Source organism: Mesitornis unicolor, unplaced genomic scaffold, assembly GCF_000695765.1.
Source record: "Mesitornis unicolor isolate BGI_N332 unplaced genomic scaffold, ASM69576v1 scaffold15999, whole genome shotgun sequence".
Taxonomy (NCBI): domain Eukaryota; kingdom Metazoa; phylum Chordata; class Aves; order Mesitornithiformes; family Mesitornithidae; genus Mesitornis; species Mesitornis unicolor.
The window spans coordinates 1-27915 of record NW_010209401.1 but is presented as its reverse complement, the minus strand read 5'-3'; the positions used below and the strand labels follow the sequence as shown (position 1 = coordinate 27915).

At 35.8% G+C, this 27915-nt stretch overlaps 1 protein-coding gene across 1 annotated transcript; it reads left to right on the top strand.

The window, feature by feature from the left end:
- Positions 1-6364: 6364 nt before the first annotated feature.
- Positions 6365-27834, top strand: LOC104547262 (apolipoprotein B-100-like; the record flags this gene model as incomplete). The annotated part of the gene is made up of 23 exons (XM_010192875.1): positions 6365-6422; positions 8018-8056; positions 11283-11412; positions 13419-13572; positions 13758-13913; positions 14904-15028; positions 15196-15281; positions 16013-16232; positions 17249-17476; positions 17670-17787; positions 17909-18055; positions 19114-19325; positions 19659-19896; positions 20447-20623; positions 20910-21101; positions 21865-22032; positions 23191-23402; positions 23944-24126; positions 24345-24466; positions 25460-25670; positions 26926-27101; positions 27236-27423; positions 27689-27834. Coding segments are annotated over exons 1-23 (3686 nt in total), but the record flags the coding sequence as incomplete, so codon positions are not given.
- Between the last annotated feature and the right edge of the window lie 81 nt (positions 27835-27915).

Genomic DNA, 27915 nt, shown 5'->3' with positions numbered 1-27915 from the left:
TTATCTAGTAAAATGCCATGTAATATTGTGTAAAAATTCGTGTTGCACAATACCAATCAGTTAAAACTATCAAATTGATGGATCAGCTCAGACATTGAGTGAAGGTGACCTGTCAGACTCTTTGACTTTGAGTGATTATTGAACAGCTCTCAAAAGCAGAAAGAAAAATGAACTCCCAAAACAACTGGAAAAGATTTAAACATTACTCTTTAGTGTATTTGTGATCAGCAGAAGCCAGCAAAAAGTAAAACAGTAAGACAGTAGTTCTATAAATGATAATTCTTACATTCAAAGCTTCCATTTAATTGAAGTGCAGAAGGCTAAGTATTTAACTGTAGTGTGCCCATTTGAGGAACATGGTATTCTGTAGAAAATTAATATGTGACAGATAAATATCTGAAAAGAAATAATATTTCTCTGTGCATGAGCTCAGCTTGTAAGTCTGGAAAACAAATTGCCAGATGCAGAAATGAGGAAAAGAATCATAGAAAGCACAGTGGTGGTGTGAATTAATTTTGAGAAAGCAGTTGGGATTTTGCAGGCAGAGATGGCATGAGCTCTTGCAGTGTGAAAAAAGTGTAGGGTTGAAATCATAGGAGAGAAGAAGCAAAAAGGTGGACAGATTTTCAAGCTGGAGTTCTCAAAAACCATGGTTCACCGAACAGCTTATGTCATGACACCCCACTGGAATACAATATTTTGGCAGGGCTGGCAATACATTACAATGTGGACAAAAAAGATGAAGAAAATGCTGCCGTTTCAATGGAAGTTGCTAGAACAGCAGCATGTAATTTTTCTGCAGGAAATCCCTCTATTGTCATTGTGAAAATAAATGAGTTATTTCTTAGTCTTACCTTTTTTGCAAATGAACTGAACATCTGTACCAGAAACAGTGCTATTAGTACCAAAAGAGACAGTAGAAGATCAGTTTTCCAGTGGTGACCTTGGAATGGAAAGTATGGATAAATAAGAAATTGGAAGAAAAGAAAGAAACATGGAGTAAATGCTGTTCTAGAAATACATTGAGGATTTCACCATGTCACCTTGCTGGTGAGAGAGAATAAAGTAAAGTTTTACAACGTCTTTGTGGGAATCTCTCAGCAGAATTCAAAACTTAATTTAGATATCCCAACCTGCCACAGTTCAAAAATACATTTCTTTGCCTAGGGTCAAAACAAAATTAAGAACTGAGGAGGTTTAATACTTTGAAAGGAGGGTCTTAATAAAAGGTTCAACAGAATCAGTACATTTTAGTGCGAGAAGAAGACAGACCCTCTGCCCAGGAATATACTCAGAGGAACTAAATAAATATGTGAAAACGAAACATTTTCCACTACCTATAAGGAGAGAAATTCTGGAGGAGATGACTTATGCCAAATATTTTTCTACTCTTGATGTCTCAGCAGGCTTCTGGCAGCGGTTCTTAGACAAACAGAGTGTATGTTTATGGACCTCCAACACCTCCTTTGGGAGAGGCGGTTTCCTCCAATTGCCATTGGGTTATAGTTAGCACCATAGGTGTTTCGCCAGAAAATACAACCATTTTTCTCTGATGAGGGACATGCTAAGACCTAAACAGATGACACTGTGATCTGGGAAACACAGTAGAAGACTAAGACCAATGTTTCAAAGGAGCTCCCAAAGAACCAAAAGTGCTGGGCCTTGACCTAAATGAGTAATAACAAAAAAAATGTGAACATCATATAGTGAGTATATTTCTTAGAAAAGAAAAGAAGAAAGAAGGAACAAAAGAAGAAAGAAAAAGAGAAGAGAGAGAGGGATGGAAGGGAAGGTACACAAGGATTCTTTGGAATATAAACAACTTCGTACCAAGCATAATTGCTTCCATAAATTGTCTGTATTGTTGTCTTGCAAAAGGTATTGCATGAAAATGCGATGCAAGACTTAAAGAATCTAAATGCATTAATTGAAGAGGACCTTATCCTAACACAATGCAATGACAAGCACAAGATAAAATTTCTGGTGGATGTGTCCAGTGAAGGAGTTACCACACCCCTCTCTCAACAGTACTGTCAAAACATTAGACCAGTAACCAGTGATAGAAAAAGGAAATGTCAGTATGATCAAACAGAAGAGAAGTGTATAATGTAATGTATAATATACAATGTGTAGCATAATATAACATAATATAATATGATATAAACATAGTAATATAGATAATCTGTATAGACTATATAAGAAAAAGTTAATAGGCTTTCTGTATTTATATTACTGTTATCAAAGCCATTGTTGACATTGCTAAAACAGGCACAGCAAAACCAATTCCTCACTGAAAAAGCCAAGTATAGAAAGGAGTGGTTTCAGTTTCAGATGAGTGATTTGATGGAGCTTCTTCTGTGCAGCTGTGGAAAAAAGTGTAGTGAAGTGAAATCTGAAAACAAAATTTGATAAAATAAATTGTTCTTTCTAGACTCTAAATGCCAAGAGAGCTCCTACAACTGAGACTTTATGAAAAAGAATGTATTAATGCATAGTATGGCTAAGAAACAAATTTGAGGCCCAAATCCTATCAGTTTAAGAGGCTCAGTTAAAGTTTGAGTGTTAGGTGGGTTTTCTGTTTGATGGTATTCGTATGACGATACCTAAATACAACAGAAAAAATGTTACCAAACTGTACACATTTATACTGAAAAGAAAGGGAGCAGTGAATGTACCTCTAGAGTACTGTGGAGGCCATCAAATGTGCCATGTGCAGCATAAATACAGGACACCATAGTATGTGTTATGGAACAGGAGGTATTAAAAATGCTTTTCCCTACCGACTCTCAGCTATGTGCTGGCAGTAGTTACTGTGCTGTTTCCTTATCTTTTCTAGATTCTATAGGTGACTGTGATCATAAAATCCACTTTCATTATAAGTGATATACTCATGTGTATGATGTGCCATGGCTTACAAGTGAGAGTTTAAGCAGTTTGCAAGTAAGAAATACATGCACTCAGTCCTGAGCCCTGGTCCCAGCTACATGTATTGCTTGCATTGTGCAATACATACATAGCTGAAGCTAGAACTTCATATTCCCAGATATATGTGCCAACATGCACAGGAGTTGTTTCATTATTTACTTGTTTAATTTTCTGCCTCTGCGAACTTCAGATCGTGGCTGCATAGTAGTCCAGGTTCATCAGGAAGACTTCTGCCAGCCAGAATTACATGTAGCCTTATACATAGAATCCTTACATGTAGTATCAAACCCTCTCTTATGATGGCAAAACAGGACACTTGGTCACCTACCTTTCAAGCCAGTGCTGTAGTTCCAATGGAAATGGTTCTGTGTTCTACAGAGAATCTGTGAATGTTCTGGTTTTCATTTTTAGGTAGTACCAACATATGGACATGCAGAACATCCTAAAAAAATGGCAAGATTTTTAGGAAAGAAAGAAGACGTAACTGGCATAATTCATGAAATGTATGACCGTTCCAGCTAGCTTATTTCATCAGCATTAATAAATGCCCTGCATTTTCCTCAATAGCCGTGAAACCTCATTTCAGTAATGGTTACTTACCAGATGCTGATGACATTTTTATCTCCTTTAGGAAATTTTTCCCCTATTAGATTATCCTAAGAAAAAAGATGTGAAATGCCCAGAAATGGTTCCTTTCTATATATAATTTAATTTTTTTCTTAAATTAATTTTTAATATTGGTATATAAGTTTTTGAAGGGAATGGTGAACAAACTTCATGGTGTCTGTCAGTACCTAGTGCTTCAACAACATTACCTTACCATGGTGAGCACCACGGCCCAAACTGTCCCTATTTCCAAGTAATGTGAGCTAAAGGAAAAAAATATCTTAAGGAAAAATAAACATGGAACACAGCACTCACCTCAGGTGGCTTGATCCAAAGACAGTTGGAGTACTTCCATTTATGTGTTTGGTTTTTAGATCAGGACCAAATCTGTGCAGATTAGAGATATATAGCATATGCCAAAGATTGGAGCTACTTCCAGTGTAGAACATCAGGTAGTAAAATCTGGTGTTTCTATTATCCATTCTCTTTTCAAATCTACACAAATACCCTCTGCCTGCCTTTGTCACATATAGTGCAAAAGATGCAAAGATGTAAGACCTGCGATACAGTCACTGGGCTTCAGAATGTTTCCATCTCCAAAGTCGTCATGTCACTTCCAAAAGGTGCATTCAGAGGAGAGTGAGAGTTAGCCAAAAGTAATTGAGAAACACAAAGAATGCAATGAGATAATACTATTTAAAACAGATTGGTCTGCAAGATAAGCTGTATTCTGAGGTCAAAGCCCACAATTTCACAGAAATAGCTGAAATAATAACTTAATGTTGTCTAGTCCCATGTGAGTATTGACTTCTTCTAAGGAGCTGAAAGCACAGGGTTTCCTTGATGATTGAATGGATAATAATGTGTGGCATTTTGTGGTACCCATTGTAGAAAACCTGTTGTCCTTTTACTAGGCAATGCAGCAGTATAAAGCTGTCACAGTAGAGTGATACACCCATGTTACCTGCATGCTTATGGGCTGAATCATAACGTCTGTAATCTGTTTATGTCCGTGCAGTGTCATGCGAATACAGTAAATCAGCCTTAGCATCAGCCCAAATAACCACCTTAAGGCAGTGAGAAGACACAGGCAAAATAGGGAAATAGGTAACAAATGCTGGGCACTGCAGAGCTCTATTTATCTTCAGTGCTAAATGAACAAATAAATAGCTTTTAAAATAACAACCAAAACTTCTTGAATGCAGAAAGGCATCAAAAAGTTACAGGCAAAAATAAGATATTTTTGTATGACCTCTTTGTTAGAATCATACTGCAAAGTAAAATCCTTGTTCCATATCAAAACACATGTTGAGGAAGCTGTGGACACAAAAATAAATAAAAACCTATGTTGCTCCTTGGAAGTAAAAAATAATAATCTCCTATGGGTTGTTTTATTGTGTCTGTCATTGGTATAAGCAAAGGACAGAAACCGATTTGGAAAAATCTAAGAAAAGCTTTCTGCATTATACCTTCAATACTGATGAATCCAGAAAAAATTTCTGCAAGAAATCTCCCCAAAATAGCATGGTCTTGTAATGTCATCACACAAAATCCTAATTAAAAGGAAGATGTCTCCCTTACTGAAAAGTGCACCCACAGTACATCGATGCTTACCATTTCTTTGAACTGATATTAGGAATTACATGATCATGGTGGATCCTGAGAAATGTAACCTGGCTATGAAGTCCAAGAGAAAAAGTGTATGTGTATGAAGAAATCAAAGACTTTAAAGATAACTGCTGTGATGCATGCTAACATGGTAACATTTCAAGGGAAAAGAAATTACTGCTTAGCTAAGCCAAAATTTGATTTTTGATTCAACAAGCAAAGACAAAATGTTTTGATTTTGGAATGTCAAAACATTTCAATTTGATCAGATATATGAAAATTAAATATACTGAACAAAATGTTCTTAACTATTTCCATAGTATTTTTTTTACTGCAATTAGCTTTGACAGATATGAGTGGAGAAAGAATTCAAACTACTAGAATTTCTCATTACATAAACCCACTCTTCTTTACCAATATACATATTCATTAAAAAGGGAGTTTTGTTTCTATTTTAATTAGGTTTATCTTCTTCATTCACATAAGTTTTATCATCTTATTTTCATTTTTTTGCTATTATTAGCAAACAAAAGAAATTGAATCTAAAAATAGGGAAACAAAAGAATTATACAGAGCTTACTTTCAACATGAATATAATCTGATTTATCAGAGTATTGCAAGTAAATGTAAAGTAATTTTTAGAAAGGTATATGACAAATTTTGGTACAACAAAGGAAAAAATCTTAAACTTTCATTCTCATGCCTTTAAAAGGAAGATGTCAAAATTGCATAGTGCTCTCATTTTCCAAGTACTCATACCCCTAAACACCGATACTGAAAGCATGCTGCAGTGATCATTTCTTCCCGCTATAATTTATGCATTGTTATCATTCCTAAGTAGATGTGGGAAATTTATTTGAATACATTGTTAGAGTCTGCAGCTGAGGGATTTTGCTTTTAAAACTCTGTTAAAGAAAAAGAAGGATGAACTGGAAATGTGTCTTATCTCCAGTATACACTCAGTCTTCTCCCTTCAGGGACTCCCAGCAACCAAAGCAGAGCATTGTCTGGAGTGCAGTGAGGATCTGGGACTCTCACCTTTGGACCTTTGGCAATTTGCTCTGAACTTTCTAAACCGTTTGCCTCAGCTGCTTGCTACAGACTATATAAATGGAGGTCCAAGTCAGAAGGCTCATTCTCCCTCTGAGGCGGTAGGGAAGAGGTGAAGAGGGAAGGGAAGGAAAAACAGAGGAAAAGAGAGCAGCAAGAGGGTCTGGGGCTCACCATGGGCCCTGTGCAGCTCTTGCTGCTCTTGCTGCTGCTCAGCAGTGGCGTTCTCACACGTAAGTACTGCCTTTTATATTAGTGCTTTTTGCTGCTTTAATTATGAACCCATTGAAAAAACAATAATGCAGAATTCAACAGGACAATGGCTAATAGAATCAGAGACAGTAAGTAAGTGTGGCAAAGATGTAGTCTCTTCCCTTTGTAGAACTGTGCAATCACAGGAGGATCCCAACGTAGCAAAAGTCACAAATGTTGCATGGTGTCTTGATCAGATTTAACATAGCTTGGAGATACCATAGAGACTTACCCAGCTGTTGCTAACCTATTTTGCGGCAAATGTGAAGACACAGAGCAATAAAGAAAAATGTATTTGGCAGGCAATACTGACATTTGAAATATGATTTTCTGTTAAAGTACCATAGTCATCAGTAATTGTAGTAAAAGAAGTAGGCCAGTAGTTATTTTTCCTAAGATCGGAAAAGACAACCTAGATCAATATGGTGCTGTGGATTGTGAGGTATCCTTGCTTCCCAAGAAGTGGCTTTTTAGAACAGGACACTGTAGCGTTACTTAATACTTCAGGAACCTTAGGGAGGAAAGTGAGTTTGGGGCCAATTATGCAGGCCTGGTTTTATATGAAGATCAAATTAATCATATATATGCCTTTGCTGAACTAACAGTCTGTTGTTGACCAATGTTATACAATTTTAAAGGATGCAGTTGTTTCTAATGTTTATTAATAATGTTATTGCCGTTACTGTTGTAATAGTACTAGTAATAGTATTACTGTTGCTAGTGCTATTACTGTAACTAATGTTACACTCTATTTCTATAGAGTGCTCAACCTTAGAATTCCCAGAATGAAAACTTGGAAAGCGTGCCAAGAATATTGTAAAAAGTGGTGGCATTCATGTGTGATATCCCAAAGAATGACTTAGCATCATATGAATGCAGCAAAGTTTCTAGGTTATAGTTTGTTTTATTTTATTTTAAATAAAGTCATAAAGGACATACCTGAGACAGGTTGGAACAAGTGGTTCTTCTTAAATTGAATAGGCTTCCAATCAGTGCTCTTTTGCTCCAAAGAATGAACTCTCAATATTCAGAAGAGATTTAATAGCAGAGAATTTTAGTATTAATTATTGGAGTTGTCCTTTTTTAAATATACAAAAAGCAAAACATAGCCATACATCCATTATGCAGTATTTTTGTGTGCTCAAATAGACAAATTTTAAAATAAACCATGTTATATAGTATATTTCATCTGTCTACCTCTATGTTTTGTGCCTATCATTTATAAACTTTCTGTTTCACATAACATAGGGCTTTTAGAAAAAATTGTTAACCTAGAAGCTGATCCTTCTCAGTTTAAATCAAAATTATTTTATTCAGTGACTGAAAGATCCTATTCTGTGGTCTTAGTTCACAATATCAAGGCAACTATTGTAACTCTTTAGATTTGACTCTATACTGTCAATGTTAATAGTAGTTTTGTCATTTACATCAGTGTGCCAAACTACATAAAAAGTTGGTATGAATTAAAAAGGTCTTACAATGAAAAGTTAGTATTTCCATTTAAATTTCCATAGCCCTTGTTTTATAGCTATAGACTGCTTTTCCATCTTTTAATTCTTGTTTTTATTCTTTACAGAGGAAGAAACGCCTGAAAGTGGAAATCAAGGATGTTCAAGTAACTGGTTTCTTGCATCTTCTTTTGTTATCTTATGTTGCTATATTAACTGAATACATCTCAAAGCTTGACTTTTCCTATTCCATATATCTCTTACCCTGAAATAACTGAAACAAAAGTGATTGCAATAGTCTGGTCTCTTGCCGTTTATTTTGGGTATTTAATTATCAATAAGGCTTGGTTCAAAGAACTTCAGAAGTTTCCTAAGATCAGAGAAGCTGAGATTGTGTTTATAAACTTTTAAAAACCTCCCTTTGAGAAGTTACTTTCTGTTGTATTGTTGATTTCTTAACTGCTAGGTGTAAATTCCTTAATCTAGAAATCCTTGTTTATCAGATATGAAGCTTTAGCAATGAGGTTATCTATACCACACTTTACCACGGGCTGAATCTCACTTCTCATTTGCCCTTCAGAGTGGCTGCTAAACCCACAGAATTGCAGCTGGATATCTAGCTAAATACCTGTAGAATAATTTATCAACTCTGTCAGCAAGGACAGCGATTTCTTTAAACAAGTCAAGACTCAGGAAATGCTGACTTCATGCCCTATCTTTGTAATGAACTCTGACTGGCCCTGACTGCTTGGTTAGATACATAATGTTCCACCATAGGGTCAAAGTACCAGCTGAGTTGTTTTGTTCTTTGTCCCTTTGGAACTTCAGGGTATTTTTCCCTTGTTGCTTTAGCACCATCTCCAGGCAATTTGGTTTATTTCAGCTGCCTGAACCAACTCGACGACTTCTGGGCTTCATTGCCAATTTCTTGTGTATTTTTGATATAATAAATTATTTGTTATTTGCATTTGTAATCTTATCATTTCCCTGCTCCTTTACTATTTATTTCTGTTTAAAAGCAGGAAATGAAGCAATAATTAACCTTTTGGCTTTAGCATAGTAGATGCTGGTGTTGCGAAAATTTCTGAGAACACACAGTTAAGCAGCATTATGGTCCAGGATAGCCAAAAGTGACAGGGATAATGTTGTATTTTTTATAGGAGTTAATTTTAAGGTTAATTAGATAACTTAATTTAGTTTTCAAATGTTTGTAAGATGCTAATTGCTGTAGGATAGCTAGTATTAATTATGTTATTTCTGTTTGGCAATTACATGAAAGTAATTAAGTTAAAACACTATTCAAGTATGTAAAGCTTTAAAAAGTGATAGTACAAGGAGGAAATATGTGATTTATAATAATATTCTATTCACTCTAAGTATGCAATTCTGTGACTTAAATGACAAGATAACATTACCGTCAGCCTCTGACAAAACAAATATTAAAAAGGAAGGGTAAGTTACATTCATTGCAGGTATAGCCAAGCAAAATAATGCAGATCTGATGGTAGACATGTGGGTTTACACCAAGGTGACTTAAACATTTTTTCTCTATAAAAGTAGATCAGAAATCTAATATGTTCTGGCAGTCCCAAATAACCACAGAGGAGCAATTTAGGAAATTGCTTTTCACTCAGCATCACAACAGCATCACAATCCCATAAATGCTCAGTCTAAACAAAGAGGACAGTACTTCTGGTTCAGATAGTCCTAAACTACTCTAACACAGTCACTTAAAATGCCCAGTTTAGTTTAAAACTATGCCTGCAGTTATAATGGAAGTAAGTTGCAATTGAGGACACCATTTGGCCTGTATTATGCATTTCATACATCAAAAGAATCACAGAATCACAGAACGTTAGGGATTGGAAGGGACCTCAAAAGATCATCTAGTCCAATCCCCCTGCCGGAGCAGGAACACCTAGATGAGGTTACACAGGAAGGCGTCCAGGCAGGTTTTGAATGTCTCCAGAGAAGGAGACTCCACAACCTCTCTGGGCAGCCTGTTCCAGTGCTCTGTCACCCTCACTGAGAAGAAGTTTCTTCTCAGATTTAACCTCCTGTGTTCCAGCTTGTGTCTGTTACCCCTCGTCCTATCATTGTTTGTCACCGAGAAGAGCCTGGCTCCATCCTCGTGACACTCACCCTTTATATATTTATAAACATTAATGGGGTCTCCCCTCAGTCTCCTCTTCTGCAAACTAAAGAGACCCAGCCCCCTCAGCCGCTCCTCATAAGGGAGATGCTCCACTCCCTTGATCATCTTTGTAGCCCTACGCTGGACTCTCTCCAGCAGTTCCCTGTCCTTCTTGAACTGAGGGGCTCAGAACTGGACACAATATTCCAGATGCAGTCTCACCAGGGCAGAGTAGAGGGGGAGGAGAACCTCTCTCGACCTACTAACCACCCCCTTCCTGATACACCCCAAAAGAAGATCTTATATCCCTGTATTTGGCACTTAACCAAAATCTTTTTTCTTTATGTCTCTATTACCACCTTTATTCCTGCCTGTAGGATTTAAAATTACAGTTGAATTGCCTCTGATAACAACAAGGACAGATTTAACACAGGTGAAATTGAGTCCTTTGAGGAAGCCCAATACATTTTGGGGCTTGCTTTGATAAAAAAGAGATACATGTCTTCAAATACTCTCTCCTGCCTTTTTCTTAGATGTAACTTAATGCTTTTGCCTTTTTCTGGATGCTCTTCTTATAACTAAAGTTTACCTCCATTAAAAAAAACATACTCTAGTAAAATTTGCTGATCTAATAAGTGAATTAAAGGAGATCATGTGTCAGGAGTGTCTGGGGCAGAAAAATGCTCTGTGAAAAAGCTACTGAGGAATGCTAGTTTTGGTGTTCTGTCTCTTTCTGTGTTTGTTTGCTTTCAGTCTCATGTCAGATGGAAAAATCTAAGCTGAAATGAATCATTTTATTACCAATTCAAAAACTAACGTTTGATTGCTTTTATTTAGAAGCAATAGGATCATTTTTAAAACAGTTCAACATCTTTAAATTTTCTCATGTTTTTATCGTTAACTTTAATGGGGCATGATGTGAAGGCCAGATAGGGTCATATTATCAGATCTCATCAGACAGAACAATGGACATAAAAACTTACAATGTCATCGTCTTCCCCCCACCACGCCCCTGCCCCAAGTTTTCTCTGAGCTATAATTTATGCTTCAGAAAGTATTCAGCTGATGCGAAGGCATTACTGCTTTGTCTGAAAGCTCTTCCATAGCAAATATAAAAGGAAATGGTGGGAGGATTCTCATGCTTCCTTTATATGTGACATTAATTTTAGTTACACTTTAGTTAAGTGTGTATTGTAAGGATCTACATATGCATATTCTACTCAAATAATACAAATACTTTTGTTTTTTTCTAATTGCAGAAGATGCAATCAGATTTAAACACCTCAGAAAATATGTTTACTCATATGAAGCAGAAACGTCAAATGGCATCACGGGAACGGCAGATTCTCGAAGTGGTTCTAAGATCACTTGCAAGGGAGGGAAAGAAGAGTAAGTACAACCCATTGGGAATGTATACTGGTTAACATGGAAGCTGGCAGCTGAGGGGCATCCTTCAGTGTTTTTCCAAAAAAAAGTCAGTCTTTTGAAAGGCACATGTTGAGAGTCCTGAAGACTAAGTCCTCCCTGTCCTAGACAGAAGGCACTGAGGATGGCAGAAGTCCTTCATACCACTGCACTAGTGCATTTCAATCCTGATCTGGTTGTACTTTTACATGAGAGAGGGGGAAGACCTGATACTTCAGTTTTCCTTGACTCCCAGGCTGAGTCTATCAGTGTCCATCAAACAGTTCTAGAGTTGAACAGAAACAGCTCATTGATGCCATGAAGACCACTTGATAGCCTATTGAGGGTAACAGTCAAGTCATGATCAGAGCTCTAGAAGCAAAAGGTGCCATGGGCCATTAAACTGCCTAGTGTCTCTCCATCTTGCCCAAAATGTTCCCATTATGAATTTTTTTTCTGAAATGGAGTAACTGAGGAAATTATTTTTTATTTAGCACACACTGTTCTGACTGAATCTAAACACTGACTCAAGTTTTCATACAGTTTTTCTGGTACTATAAATTTTCAGAACCTAAGTTGCTTGTTTACTGTGTATATACTACACTCCATGCCATTAGCCAGGCAATTACCTGCTTTTGTATCTTCTCCCTCAAGTTACCTTAACCTATTTAGAGTAGTTTGGAATCTTTTTCAACAGCTGCAGGCAGAGTGATTCTGACACTTTACCAAACCCAAGGAAGACCATATTCTCAAAACTGGATGATTCTGGAAATGTGACAATGAAAAAAAGATAAATACATAGTATTTGTGTTTTCAGGTTGAACTGGAGGTACCACAATCATGCCACTTCATCCTGAGGACAATGCATTGCTCCCTGAGGGAGACATTTGGTGTTGACACAGAGGGAAGGGCCATGCTGAAAAAGTCAAAGAACTCAGAGGACTTTGCAAATGCCATGTCCAAGTAAGCAATATCAATTATCAACAACCAGTTCATCAACACTTATAACCTTAACAATGAACAGTCTGTAATGTTACAGTCCACCCTGACTATGTTTTTTTCCAGGAATAGAAAATATTTCATGATAACATGGTAGATTTGTAAGCTGGTTCCTAAGCAAAATTCTCCCTGATAAGATTTAGAGCTAACTTGGCGTGGTTCTCATTTGCTAGTAGAGAAGGGTTTTTTTCCATCCAGAATTTTCACCTGGAATATCTGTCATTTATATCATTTACATCAGGAAACTAGTGGGTAGTCTTCTTAAAGATTATTGCAAGTGGAATGTTCCTTCTTGTAAGCAAATTCTCAAATGGCTGTCTGCAGTCATTTTAAGATAATTTTCCTTTGCTGATATGGTACAAAGACTGTGCTATAGAAGGGCATTTAAGACTGAAGTCCAGGTTTCCTATCATGATCTTCAGTGACCTGTGCAACTTATCTTTTCCTTATTTATCTGCTTTCGTAACTTATTGATACTACTCCCTCCACCCAACTAGTCTTCAGTGCCTGTCAGTACATGGTTTAGTCATGCACCTTCATGCTTGTTTCAATGCCTCTGTATCCACTCCATCTTGTTTTACAAACCATAGATCTCAAGACAGCTTAAGACAGCACAATTAAGTTTTTATTTAAAGACTGCCACAGTTAGAGAATCCTTCCCACCATTTTGTAGCCTTTTGCAGTAGTTAATAATTACCTCATTCTAAAAATTTTCTCCTCTCTAAATTTGTGCAATTCCAACTTCCAGCCATTGGTCTTGGTATTTGCTTCTCCTTAGATGATGTAGTCTGGTGATATCGGAATGTTCATGGTCAGGACTTCACTGCTTTAGTAGTAATACTCCGTAATAGTAACAACAGTGAATAGTAAATAATGGTGGACCAAGATAAACATGTTGCTTTAGCTGTAGCCCAGCCATTTATTGGTAACATATTCTTCACTGGGTGACTTTAACATGATTTTATACTCATGTTGGGGATTTTTTTTGGCAGACATGAGCTCAAATTCAGCATTCAGGATGGAGCAAAAGTCAAGCTGTATCCAGAGAAGGATGAACCTCTGAATGTACTGAATCTCAAGAGAGGGATCATCTCAGCTCTACTTGTGCCAACAGAAACAGTAGAAAATGAAAAAACAATTTCCATGGTAGGTATTTTGAAAAGCATTCACCTTATTTTCTTAACAAATGGAAGTACCCTCACCCAGTAGTGTTACTCTTGAAAATAATTTTCAAAATATTTGGAAATTCAGATGAGAAAGGGTGTCTTTTAGCTAGATCAGAAAATGTCTGACAGCATGAACTAAGACACTGACTTTTTTCTTCTTTCCAGGATACTGTATATGGGAAGTGTGACAGTGAAGTTGAATTCAAATCTAGAAAAGGAAATGTTGCAGAGGATATTTCGATTAACAGGGATCTGAAAGCCTGTGACAACTTCAGTCCCATCAGAGATTATGTCAGCCCTATTGCCATTGTAAAAGGACTAGTAAGTATACATTAAAAATTCTATGTTATAACATTTTTCACTACATCACTTAAAATTATAAACAACTACTACAAGTAAATTTTGTATTTATCTTCTAAAAGCTTAAATAGTTTTTCTGCACCCTTGTGTTACATCAGATTGTTGGCAGTCAATAGAGAAAAACAGATGCAAAGAAAGAGTGCAATTACCTTCTTTCATGTTCTTCTCATTATTTTTTAAAGAAGAGTTTTTCATAGATTGGAGTTGGTACTGTTGATTGCATGATAACCTATCAGATAATGTCCAAACTTTTAACTTCGTAGATCAAAATTTTCTACATTGCCACTTCATGTAAAACAGCACAAAAACCCTGATGTATATGTGATGTGCAGGAGAAGTGCATTCTAAATGCCCCAAGGTGAATAGTTTGACATGCTGTTCAGGCTGCCTGTGAATCCATAATGATCAAGTGCAGTTGCTTGCATGAATATTGGCAAATTTCTTCCTGGTATCATGGCATCTGTACTTCTGAGTGTTTTCCCTCAAAAAAAAAAAAAAGGATTTCACATCATGCTAAAAACCCCCACATTTTATAATTTCTGCCTGTTTTACAGCTTGCTGTAGAAATCTTTAAAATGTGTATAATAAGAGTGAAATTAAAAAGAGCATCAGCTGTTATAAAGGGCCTGAACTACTCTAAAAATTACAAACCAGTTTCTATGAAGGAGTCCTTTGTTGTAGGCAGCAGGGGATCAGTCGTGAAGTAACTGCTAAGCCAGACACCTCAGTAAGGCCTGAGGGAAAATTTCAGTGGGATTTTTGCCTGTGAAGAGACTTAAAGCTAGAGATTGATGCTGGCACAATTTTGTCTTTGTATGAGAATGATTCCAGTTATGCACCTTTATTTCTATATGCAGTAACTGTTAATATTACAGGAAAACCATGGCAGCCTTTAAAACTATGTTTCTTATTCTATTCAGTAAAATTTCTGCCAAACTATTTATTTTACAGAACATCCCATTATCTACCCTTCTAAGAAGCACTCAGTTCTGTCATTACAATATTGATGCAAAGAAAAGGCATGTAAGAGATGCTGTCTGCAGTGAAAAACATCTGTTTCTGCCTTCCTCTTACAAGTAGGTTGCTCACTATTTATCAATACCCTTTCTTCATAAATATTCCTTTTGAATGGTAATGTATCACATTCTGCCCTGACTTAATCCCTAAATACTTATGTAGAAGGTATGGGAAGACCCCTCAAAGGTCCTTAAACTCAACTAAAGTGCTAAATTTTGTTTGCCAGAAATCGCTATGGTGTGATGACAGAGGTCAACCAGACACTGAAGCTTGAAGATACCCCGAAGATCAATAACAGAAATTTTGAAACAGGTATAGCTGTAATTCTCAATAATACAAGTACAAAATATAAATACAGGTGAAATATAAGGATATAATTTTTTTTAACAGTAAATTAATTAACGATGCAGTTGAAGGGACCAAAACAACTCATATTTTTTAATGAAATGTCATCAATTTAGTCAGGAAAAACATTGGAGTATAAAACTTTAAAAATGCTTTGTAATTTTAAATAATCTTTGTCTTTCCATTTTATTTTTTAAATTAGTCTTCGTAATTAAAAATTATAATTTACTTGGAAAGTAATTTTAATCTTATTGGAAATGTGCTTAATGATCCCTTTTTAGCTAACCATAATTTCTTATGCAACTTTTAGCTTCAGCTGCCAAATGTAAAAAGTCCACAATTGCTATACATTTGGTTCTGAAACACTTCTTTGAGATGCAGTTGTTATTCCTAGTCATAACTTATGTCTCCTAAGATATATTCATTAAAAGTTGAAAAAGCAAACTATGCTAATACAAAAGGTGGTAAGGAATCATCTTCATAAAAATATAAAGAATCTATGCAAATAGGTATTATTATTAATTTTTGGGGAGAATTACATTTAAATCCCATTCCATTCTTTTTAGAAACTCTTCAGATGTTCAAAAATTTTCACATAAAACAATCTACAGAGTTTATATTGAATGTATGAGAGAAGGTAAAAATTAACATAGCTCCTTGATAATAACATAAAGAATGCAATTTATTTTAACTGCTAGATGAACTGGAAGAGAAAGGACTTGCATTAGAAAGTACAGATGCCAAATTTCCCAGGCAGGGGGATACTGTTCTGAAAACCCTTCAGGAACTGCAGAAACTTACAGCCTCCCAGCAGAACCAGCAGAGAGCAAAACTCTTTTACAGATTTGTTTCTGGACTTAGAAATTTACACAACAGCACTCTTGGCTCTCTTGTACCAAAGATGATGGAAACTTCAAGGTATGTTACAACAGCTCATTGTGCAAGTACACCCCGTGTCAATGCCACGGCAAATCCATTCTAAAGTTTATGACTTGATGCAAATGGTTTTAAATAAGAGGTTAATTAGATGTTAAGAGTGTCTTTCAGAAAGATAAGTATCAGAATTATTTAGAGAGAGAAATAAGGAAGAGGGAGTAAAACCTGTGGATTTCACATTTTTCTATCAGAAATGTTTAGTTGTTAATTGCAACTTGAACATCAAATATACGAGAAAAGTATGAGAATTCAAACAGATCTGAAAGTTCTAGCCTTTTATGAAGAACTAAGATTGTATTGATCATTCCCCATCAAAGCTTCCAAGCTTATTGGAGAAGCTGAACTATAAATTAGTGTATAACATAGCCAAGTACAGGTTTTTTCTCTGTCACCATCCCAAGTGTGTATGCCAGACACAATCCTATGGATATGTTAGTATACCCAAATATCTTTCATGTAGTTTTGCTCAAGGACAATGACTGTAATTCCAAACTCAAAGTCTGACTTACAGCAAAGAACACAGTTTTGAAAGTGAGATTTTTGGAGACATGGAAGGGCACAATTCTTTGGTCTGACCCTGCCCTCCACTCCCCACCCTTACTCTACTGCCTTAGCTGGACTCGAGTAGTTTACATATACTTTATGTCCTCAGTCTGCAAAGGGACTGGAGCCTCAGCCTAATTCAATATATTATATTATAATACTTAAAGTTGTGATAAAGTCTGTTCTGGAGAAAAAAAAGATATGTCTGTGTAATTATAGTATTGTTAATACTTTATTGTTGTTCATAGCAAATCATGTTATCATCATAACTTGTAAAACAAGAAGCGTCTTTTTGATAAACAATTGTGTGATTTGCTTCCAGTCACACATAAGCATACATCATTTACATTAAAAAACCTCAATAAACCTGACAAGTGTTTATTTCAGACGTGCAACATGCAGTGATAACTGCAAACAGGGAATTAATTAATCAAAGTAATATTTTTTCCTTTCAGTTCCATCACAGTTCAGGCCCTGATTCAGTGTGGGACTCCAGAGTGCTATGGTGCAGTCCTTCAAATACTGAGAACTGGAAATGTGAATCCACTTGTGGTAGACCTGGTCACATATACGCTGGCACTATTGCCTTCTCCAACTCCGGAAAGAATACGGGAAATCCTTTCCATGGCCCAGTATCAGCCAAGTAGAGCTTCTTTTTATGGCTTGAGTCATTCTGTTACTAAGTAAGTAATGATAGCATGCAATTGTACAAAATAACTTCAAGAAAACATTACAATGCTTAGAGTAAACCCTAAGGTTAGTCGCCTTTTGAGGATTTTTTTGTTATTCTCATGGATTTGCTCTTTGAGAATAAAAAATAAATAGACATTATCCATTTTCTCCTTTAGTTTCTAATGTGTTTCTCTATTTCCTTAGATTCTACAATGAGAAGAAGATTGTGACAGAAGAAATAACAGATGTTGCAGACTTCATGGTATCACTGCTTGGCACTGATTGTTCTGGAGAAGATGAACTCACATACCTCACACTTCGGGTATTTTTATTCCCTTCTTTTCTTATGCAGGCTATTATTTTAATGAGTGGTGAATTCATTATTCTGCTTCTCTTGGTGGGGAAAATTGGTTATCATCTTTCTGTGTTTTCATCACTGACAGGCTATTGGAAACATGGGTGCAGTAATGGAGAAAGCTAAACCCAACCTGAAATCTTTTCTTAAGACATGTATCAGAAGTGAAGCTGCATCACTTTCAGTTCAGAAAGCAGCCATCCAGGCATTCAGGAAAATGACTGTTACTGAAGAGGTAAACTGAGTCACAAGAACCAGCATAAACTGTCTTCAGTCCACCTTGACTGTCCACAGAAGTCATTGAATATGAGAAAAAATTCCTATTATTTCACAGTTTTCCTATCTGTGTTTTAGCTGTCTCCAGCATTTTTTAGAACTTCTTTAGTTTATTTAATTTCCATCCACATATCTGAGAAGTTCTGCAGACTTCTGACTTAGTGGGTGTTGCTCCTTTGGGATGCATTTGCTTTGTATAGATAGTCTGAGTTTAATTGAGAAGTTTGGATCTGTTCCTGTTAGAGCATCTTTTTTAAAGTGGTTTTACCTAAGGAATTACTCCAGATTTAGATGGATTTAACTAAGAAAAAATCAGGGCCCTATTTTATACTGGCATTTTGTTGTCGTTGTTCTTAATAGTACTAGTTAGATTTATGTTTACATTACAGAGATACTGAAACACCTCCTACAGAATGGGTGTCACTATACAGAGCACTTCAGCTTAGTATATTGAAACAGTTTCAATATCAAGATGTTTCTACTCTAAGAGACATGTTCGCATTTCCAGACAAGGCTTAACGAGTCTGGGAGCGTGGAAACACCTGAAGTTCACATCTTCAGGTTCAGTTTAATAAAAAAAATATATTTTTTTAAATTATAATTTATTTTCAAACTTTTTAAAATTTTCCCACAGCAGAAGATTTTGAACACCTTCTTTTCCTAAAGTGAATGATCATTTTTACCCAATTTGAGAATTTGTCCACAGACCAGAGCACTTCTGCTTTCCAACAATCAAAACTCAGTATTCTAAACAAAAATGTAAACTTTCAGATATAGGATAAGAAACTTAGTTTTAATAAAACCATAATTTCTATGACATTTTCTATCAAAAGAAACTTTATTAAAATAGCTTCAGTTAAACATTTTCGGTTGGTTATAGAAATAAGGCACAGAAATTATTACATGGTCCTGAAAATTACATCCTGGAAATTTTTTCACCCTATATATTCCCAGAAGAGTTTAACAATATAATTTACTAGCCAGCTTATCAGTGCAAACCTTTCTCTATTTATATAGGACTGTTCAGCACTTCTGAAAGCTTTCCAAGAAGGGGATGCACCTACAGACAAACGCCTAGCAGCCTATCTCATGCTGATGAAAAATCCTTCCTCAAGTGATCTCGCAAAGGTTTTGAGAGTCCTCACAAAGGAGAAGAATGAGCAAGTGAAAAGCTTTGTTGCCTCACATATTGCCAACATCCTGGACTCTGAAGAAGTAGGCATTGAAGAGTAAGTAAAATTTAGTTATATACTGGTCTCGGGAAGAACAAAGTTCTGACCATAATTGAATATTTAGCAGTGCTTTTTTTTTGATTGGGTTTCTTGTTTGTTTGTTTTCATTGTTTGAGCAAGCATATCAGTTGAGTAAATCTATGGTTTTGTCAGAGCAGTGCCAGCTTACAGTCTTTCATTTAAGTCTTATTTTTACTGCAAAGAGCTAGCTATTTACAACCACCTGAGTTGTATCAATGTCTGCAAGTGACTCAAGAAATCCCTCAACTAAGATTATATATGCTTTTTAATTAATACTAATTGCATTTACATTGCTATCCTCTTTCCTAGTCTAAAAAGCAGAGTTGAAGAAGCTCTGAAAGGAGACGAGCTTCCAACAGCCAAAGATTTCAGAAAATTTTCACAAAATTATCAAATTTCAAAAAGAGTTTCCATACCTGGAGTTGATCCTGTCTCTGCCAAAGTAGAGGGAAATGTGGTATTTGAACCAAACAGCTATGTTCCTAAAGAGACTATGCTGAAAACCACCCTGAGTGTGTATGGATTTGGCCCAAGCGATCTCTTTGAGGTACAACAATTATCAAAATCTTTTCCTAGTATGCAGCTGTTTTTTTCTCTTCTCTGTTTACTTATAGCAACTTTCTCTGAATAATGTATTGTTTTTACAAGCTTTGGGAGAAATCTAAAGATCACTATGCTTACAAGGGGACTTTCATTTGATCTCAACGGGCTTTAGAGCAAGACGTCCGTTACGTGATTGATGTCACTTGCCACTGACTGGATGGACGACCCTATTGGAGTTATTAAAGGCCTCAGCTAGGGTAAAATGAACCCATCTGTAACAAATTGACTTCATGCTAATGAATCATTACTGGCACACTGAAGTACTCATAGTAGATTTTAAGTCAGATACAGCCTCTGTGTAGGTTTTTTGTTAGACCTCACCACAGAGATAAAATTAATTGTAAGACCTAATGTTCAGTATCTTCCCTTGGGATTCGTAGACTTGTAGGATACACTTTAAATGTATTGTTTGTTCCCCAGAGAGTCTGTTTGTTGTAAAGGTCCAAAGAATTGGGGGAACAGTCTCATTTATTGCCTTGTCCTGTTCATTTCAGCTTGGCTTGGATGGAAGGGGATTTGAACCAACTCTGGAAGCTCTTTTTGGAGAAAAGGGATTTTTCCCAGACACCGCAAGCAAGGCCTTGTACTGGGTTGATGGCAAAGCACCAAAGCAGGTTTCCAAGGTGCTGTTTGACTATTTTGGTTACCCCCAGGATGGCAAGCAGGATCAGGTACAACTTGAAAATATTCTCAGTGCAGCACATCATTCCTGTCTTTACACAATAATTACACCATTTCCCTCTTTACTGTACATAAGACTTTCTCTCTGGTAAGCTAAAATAGAAATCCTTAATACTATTTAACGATGTTTTTTCCATAATTGTGTGTGGGAAGAACCTTTGTCTGGAGACAGATCTGTAAGAAGTGCATATGCAAATCACTAAGTAACTGTTTTACATATATGATCTTACAGATTTTTCATAAACCTGTTTTACTACTTTCTGACTGTATTTTCAGGATGTCATGAAAGGAATAATGCTTAACCTTGAAAAATTGATAAAAGAATGGAGCAACAAGGAAGTTCCTGAAGGAAGAGCATATCTGAAAATCCTGGGAGAAGAACTTGGGTACATGAAACTCAATGATTTCAAACTGGTGGGAAGCATGATTATAAAGACCATTAAAACTCTTCAGACTATTCCTGAAATGGTACGTTTCTGATGCACAAATGTATGTTATTAATTTGGGGTTTTCTACAATATTTTTTTGACATTTAGGTTAAGTTTATCTATGATGTAAATAATGGATATTTGATATCAGCATGAAAATAAAATTATTTAAAATAAAATATTCAGATCTAGTCTGAAGTTCTCTGCGAAACCCACGAAGATTCCTGAATAACCAAATTGAGTCCTCCTGGAAAATGGGTGAGGGGAAGGAAAAAGAAGTATTCAAATCTTATTGTATGATTGAGATATCTATTGGAACAGTACTCAAAATCTTATTGTGGGCCATTATGTTATACTAATAAATTTCTAATTGTGAAAATGTATATTAATATTAAGCAATAATTCATCATGTTAGAAAGAAAAGGCGATGTAGTACAGTTCAAGAATATTTGGTAAAAGCCTTATTCCATTGAAGTAAATAAATGGTTTGCCATTGACTTTGGGGAAGCCAGAATGTTACATGTTACCTAAACAACTTCACCTTTGTATGTGTATGTTAAGGTAGATGATCTGTGTGTATCAAGGTAGGAAATAAAATCTAATATTCATTTCAAACTGAGATCTCAATAAACAGTCTTTAGTACTTTTTTTGAAGCAAGGAATCTGCAGAAATTAGCTTCTGTACTCCATATGAAATCTTATTATTATAGAGCTACGTTCATCCCATGATCAATTTTTAAAGTACAAAATGTACATATTTCAAAGTGCAGATTTGTTATGTTCATTTCCTTGTTGATTCACAGATTGCACAAGCCATCTCAAAAGGTGTTGACAGGGATTTGTTTGTTCACTACATGTTCATGGACAATGAGTTTGAGCTCCCAACGGGAGCAGGTTTGCAACTGAAGTTTGCCTTGTCTGGAGTAGTGACACCTGGGGCCAAAGTAGCTGTGAAGCTCCACCAAAAAAGTGTAAGTCTCTACAGCTGTCTTTATTTTGTCTCCTCCCAGCAATCTACAATCTCATTTAGGGATAAAACTAAAACACGAGAAGAATTTTAAAGACTGCAAAGTACTCTTGAAATGAAAAAACAACTTATTAGAGGTTTCCAGTTAATTTGTGGATAGCATTTACATTAAATTAAGAAGCAATACATATAATAAATTATGAGACATAATAAAATGTATTAATTAAAAGTGGTTTTAATCACCCTTTCAAAAGTAATCCTTTTAATCCCTGTTTATTTCTCTCTCCCTGCTCTCAAATGAGAGTGGTATAAAAACTAGAGCTAGAATTTGCTCTTCAAACCAAACAGTTAATAAAAATTTTGATGTGGCCAATTCAAAGTGGAAATTTTTATTTTCAGTTAAAAGAAATATTTAAAATTGAGTTAAGGGAAACTTGTTTTGATCTGAAAGGAAACATTTTAAAATTGTAAAGATTAAAGAGCTAGTGACACAAAATTAATTATCTGATTAAAACTTAAAAAAAAAAAATTTCCATTCTTTTTTCCAGTTTTAGTAGCTATTTTGATCTCATTTAGTTAATATTTTATGTAAATTTCTCAGTTCACCTAAACTTTTAATTTTCAACCATACACACAATTTAAGGAGAAATAAAAAGATCTGTCCTCAAATTTAATACTGGTTACCTTTTAGTTACCTTTAAAATCTTTTCCAGAATTTTGCATTCTGTCCTTTCTTTCTGTAATGGCCAAACCAAAGCTTGAAAATAAGCTGTTTTCTGTTTAGAGAAATTCCAATCTTGGATCCATTTATTTTTTGTCAAATAGTTTAGTCATTGTTCTTGAAAATTACTTTTTTTTTTACAATGGAAAAACTGGCTCTTTGCTTCATATTTAAAAATACATGCAAGTAATTTCATGTACAAAATCTTTCTGAAGCATGCGTATTCTTACATCAAAGTAGGCAAGGTTTATTGGTGTTATCAGCTTGCTGTGTTTGTTATGTCGCGGTTACCACTTATGTGACTTGGGATCTGATTTTTTTTATAGCAAAATCAATTATGCAAAACCTACCTTTAGGTTATCAAAATATTACATTTGTTTTCTAAAACCACTAAGAAGAATATTGGGCAAATAAATACACCATTTTGTTTTTGTTAAATAGATGCAGGCAGAACTCATTGCTAAACCTTCAGTAGCAATTGAGTTTGTAACACACCTGGGCATAAACATGCCTGAATTTGCTAGAAGTGGCGTGGAGATGAATTCTAATATATTCCATGAATCTGGAATTGAAGCACGTGTTAATATGAAAGCTGGACGGCTGAAATTCAGCATTCCTGTTCCAAAGACTCCAACAAAGCTTCTCAGTATCAGGTAATGAGAACTGAATGAGAACTTGCAAGGCTATGTTCTTCCCTTCTCTCTTTGGTTTTTATTGTGATGGAATTGAGAGGCTAGGGCAGGCATGGAGACACTTTCAGTTCAGAAAAATTCCAGACATTGTAAAACTGGGACAGCTTCTTTTGTCAGATAAGCAAATAGCCCAGATAAGTGGCGACTGCGAGTTGAGGCTTTAATTTTTCACTACTTTCTGAAGTTTTCAACAAGATTCTCACAATTTCTGTTATTTTGTTTTCTTTCACATAATTTTTTTATAATAGCAATGCCTATTTTTAGATTTAATTTAAATCAACTACTTACATTAATTTTATAGAGGATAAATGGCTCAATACACAGAATTATAATTATCAATTATAATACTTACAATAATAAACCACTTGATCATTTAACCTCCGAAGGTTATTTCGTTAAGACCCTAATGTAATAAATTATTTATATTCAGAAAGTAACCTACTTAACAGGACAGTGTCTGAACACCTGTCCTGGGAATAAATGTCTCACTTTTCTGTTCTAGCAATACGCTGCATTTGGTATCTCCAGCCAAAACTGAAGAGATTCCATCTATAATTGAGAACCGAGAAACCTGGACTTCCTGCAAGCCTTTTATTCCTGGTCTAAATTTCTGCACCAAATTATTGTACTCTAATGCCAGTGCCACAGAAGCAGCTCCATATTATCCCTTGACTGGAGAATCCAGGTAAGTCATATCAGCTTTAACTATATTTATTTTGTGTTAACTAATCTTCCTCTTAGGGCTTAGTATCTACACTACACTTTTGCATAAAGCTTAAATCTTTAAAAATAGACTAGCAGGAGCAGCTCAGAAAGAAAGCTATTGAGAGCTGTGTGACTTCTCCTGTTTGTGGGGACAGACAAAATAGTTATTTACAAGACATTTGTTTACTCCTTCTTTAGATTTGAAGTTGAAATAGTGTCCACAGGTGAAGTGAAGGAATACTCTGTAAGTTCAAACTATGACCTGCAGAGAGAAGGAATTGACCTAATAGACACCTTAAAGTTTGCTGTCCAGGCAGAAGGTAAGAGCCTGAAAAATCAAATGGTTTATCTCAATTTTGAACTGTGTCACTTAATGGGAAAAATATTTGTATTAGTAAATCATAGTAGAATTCTTTACAGTAAAAAACAGAATACCATTTTCACACCTAAACAAGCCAACAATTATAAGGAAAAGCTGAGGGAGCTGGGTCTCTTTAGCTTGGAAAAGAGGACTCTGAGGGGTCACCTCATTAGTGTTTATTAATATGTAAAGGGCGAGTGTCAGGAGGAAGGAGCCAGGCTTTTCTCAGTGATAGCCAATGACAGGACAAGAGGCAATGGGTGCAAGCTGGAGCATAGGAGGTTCAACCTGAACATGAGGAAAAACTTTTTTACTATAAGGGTTACAGAGCACTGGACCAGGCTGCCCAGAAAGGTTGTGGAGTCTCTTTCTCTGGAGACATTCAAAACCCGCCTGGACACGTTCCTGTATGACCTGGTCTGGGTGATCCTGCTCTGGCATAGTTGGACTGGATGATCTTTCGATGTGATTCTGTGTGTGTGTGTAACACTTTAACTTGCATTTCACTTTATATACGCAATCCCAGTGCAAGATTTTCATGATCAGAGGCTGATTATTTTTTCCTAAAAATGCTTCCCCAGGATTTAAATAAAAGTGTGATGCTGATGAATGAAAGCAAGGAAGAGGATAAGTTAATGCATTCTATATAAGCAAGAGAAAAATACCATTTCTGATGAAATATGGAAGTAAAGCGTGCAAATTGAGAAGAACTGCATAAACAGCAAATTTTTCAAATCTATGGGATGACAAGTTTACATAACAAAAGTAGTGATGAGATTAGTGGATCAGCCCATGGTGGGATCCAAAAAAATGACCCAGTCTGTGATTCAAACTCACCAAAGATTGCATTAGAACTTCAGGGTGATATAATTTCAAGTTGATCCTTTGTTAGTCTCTATATAAGAAAAGTCCAAACAAATTGTGAGTAACCAAAGTACATTGTATTTTCCAGGTGTAAAGCAGCATGAGGCCGCATTGACCTTCAGATACAACAGAGACAAAAACATTTTGACCAGTGATGTCCACATTCCAGATATTGATGTTGACTTTGGTACAAGCTTCAGAATTACTGATGAATCCACTTATGGGAAGAAAGCATATACCTTTGTCTTAGACTTTAACAACAAGAAGATATCTGAAGTTACTCTTACTGGCCAGATAAGGTAACTCAGAAAACCACTTTGACTTTTACAGATACCTTTGAATAAGATAGCTGAGGATTTTATTGAAGGTAGAAATGTTTGGGAAATTTTATCTTATTTTGGAGTAATTGCTTATATAAAGAGACATATAAACCTGTGATTCAAACCCTTTCTAAAAACTGTTGAACTATTTTATTTGTAGTCCATCACATATACATGAAATAACTACGTCTTAATACACCAGCTGATCTTTCTTACTCTGTGTATATATATATAATTTGTATTATAAGTTCCTTGAGCTAATTCTTCCATGTTTGCACACACATGATTACAAGGAGGACATTGTCCTAGTGTTATTACAGGTGTAACAATCCAAGGATATAAACAAGGCAAGGTTTGTTCAGAGAGGTATTATCTTTCCCTGGATATGGTTGGCTCTAAAAAAAGTTATTACATCTCCCCATGAAGAAATCTAATGGCACTCAATAAGCAGCAAAACCAAAAATAACTGAGAGCTTCCTGTAAAAATTCCCACGCTTCACGATGAGAATATTTCCGGGAACATCTACAGGGGAGCTAACAAAAATGTTCAGCCTGCCAGGGTTTCTAAAATTGTCTGCCTCACAAGCCCATAGTGAAATGAGCTGATCACATTCTTTAATAAACCTCAGTCTTCCATGGAATTCTGTGATCTTGATGGTGCCCCAGGGAGTCTTTGTCTTTGCTGTTCATGCAGAATTGCCTCTGATATCAGTGGGAGCTTTGGACAGATGTCAAGGACCTCAATTCCCTTTCATTTGCACTAACATAATATTAGAAGTTTGCTCAAGTCAACAAAGTTACAGAGATTTAAAATAAATGTGAATAAAGGAAAATGAAGCCCAGTGGCATAATATATTTTGTCAAGTGTTTTGTTTCTATATGATTCATGGCCACAGTCTACATCCTTTAGTAGAGAATTCAGCTTCAATAAAGATTTCAGAATTTGGTTCAGGTACAGCTTTACCAAGACAGGTACATATTTCCATCCATCCACTATTATGCAGTTAATAGGGAATTATGATTGTGTGTTTCTGCACAGTAGCATTATAATAATTTACTATGGATTTCTCAAAGTAACTAGCAAAACCTGAAAATATTCATTGAATTGGAACAGAGGTTAAAAGTTTTGTTCAATCCTTTACCATAGATTTAAATGCTGAAATTGCTCCTGAAACATAAGTGCAAAAATTGAGTTAAATGTTTTATACTCATATTTACTTTTTTGCTTTCACAGATATTCTGGAATTGAAGAGACAATGTTAAGAGGCACCATTTCTATTCCTCGCCTGCAAATTGATCTTAGAACTGAAACGTTGTTTAATTTCTCACCAGCCAAGGGATATCTTCAGATAAGCTCAGCTACAACAACTCATGGAAACTCAATTTCAGAAAGAGTTCTTCTCAGATATGGTAGGGACAAAAACATGATCCACACATACAACCTCTAAATTTAAACAACTTGTTACATTAGTTTGTACTATATCCCTAAATAGAGTAAAATTATTACTAATTTTACCATTTTCTATTAAATTCATGGTTTTCAGATTCTGAGAAAGTTGAGCTAGAGTGGAATTCAGGTGCCAGTGCTGCTGTGAAAAAAATATCTTCTGGCTTCCCAGTTGACTTTTCAGACTACCCAAAAACTTTAGAGAAGCATGCCAATGAACTGCTGGATCGGAAGGTGGCTCACACAGATATGACACTGCGACATATCGTGTCACAATTTATTGTGGTATGTTTCAACGTGCAGTAGATATTACAGCTTGACCACATAGCCCTAGTGAATTCTTGTCTCTCCCATGGAAGTCAAAATGGGACTTACTTGTAAAAGCACTCATCAGATTGAATAAGATGTACATTTCCAAATTTGATCGAGCCAGTCATTGTATCAAATGCCTAGAGCTCAGTATGTGAGGAGTTACGATGGCTTTCAGATAACTTAGTGGGAAGTCCTACAACTTGTTATTTACTTTTCAAAAATCGTCTCCTTATTGCAGGCAACCAACACCTGGCTGCAAAAGGCATCAAAAGATGTCCCCTATGCCCAGACTCTGCAAGACAAACTAAGTGGACTGCAGGAACTGAACATTCAGAAAATTAACCTGCCTGTCATCACTATTCCTGAAGAACTTTTCCTGAAAAGGTAAGGAGAGAAATTAGGATAGTCCTACAGGAAACTGAAAACAGATATTTGTTCATATTATTGTGTTATTTTATTTTATTT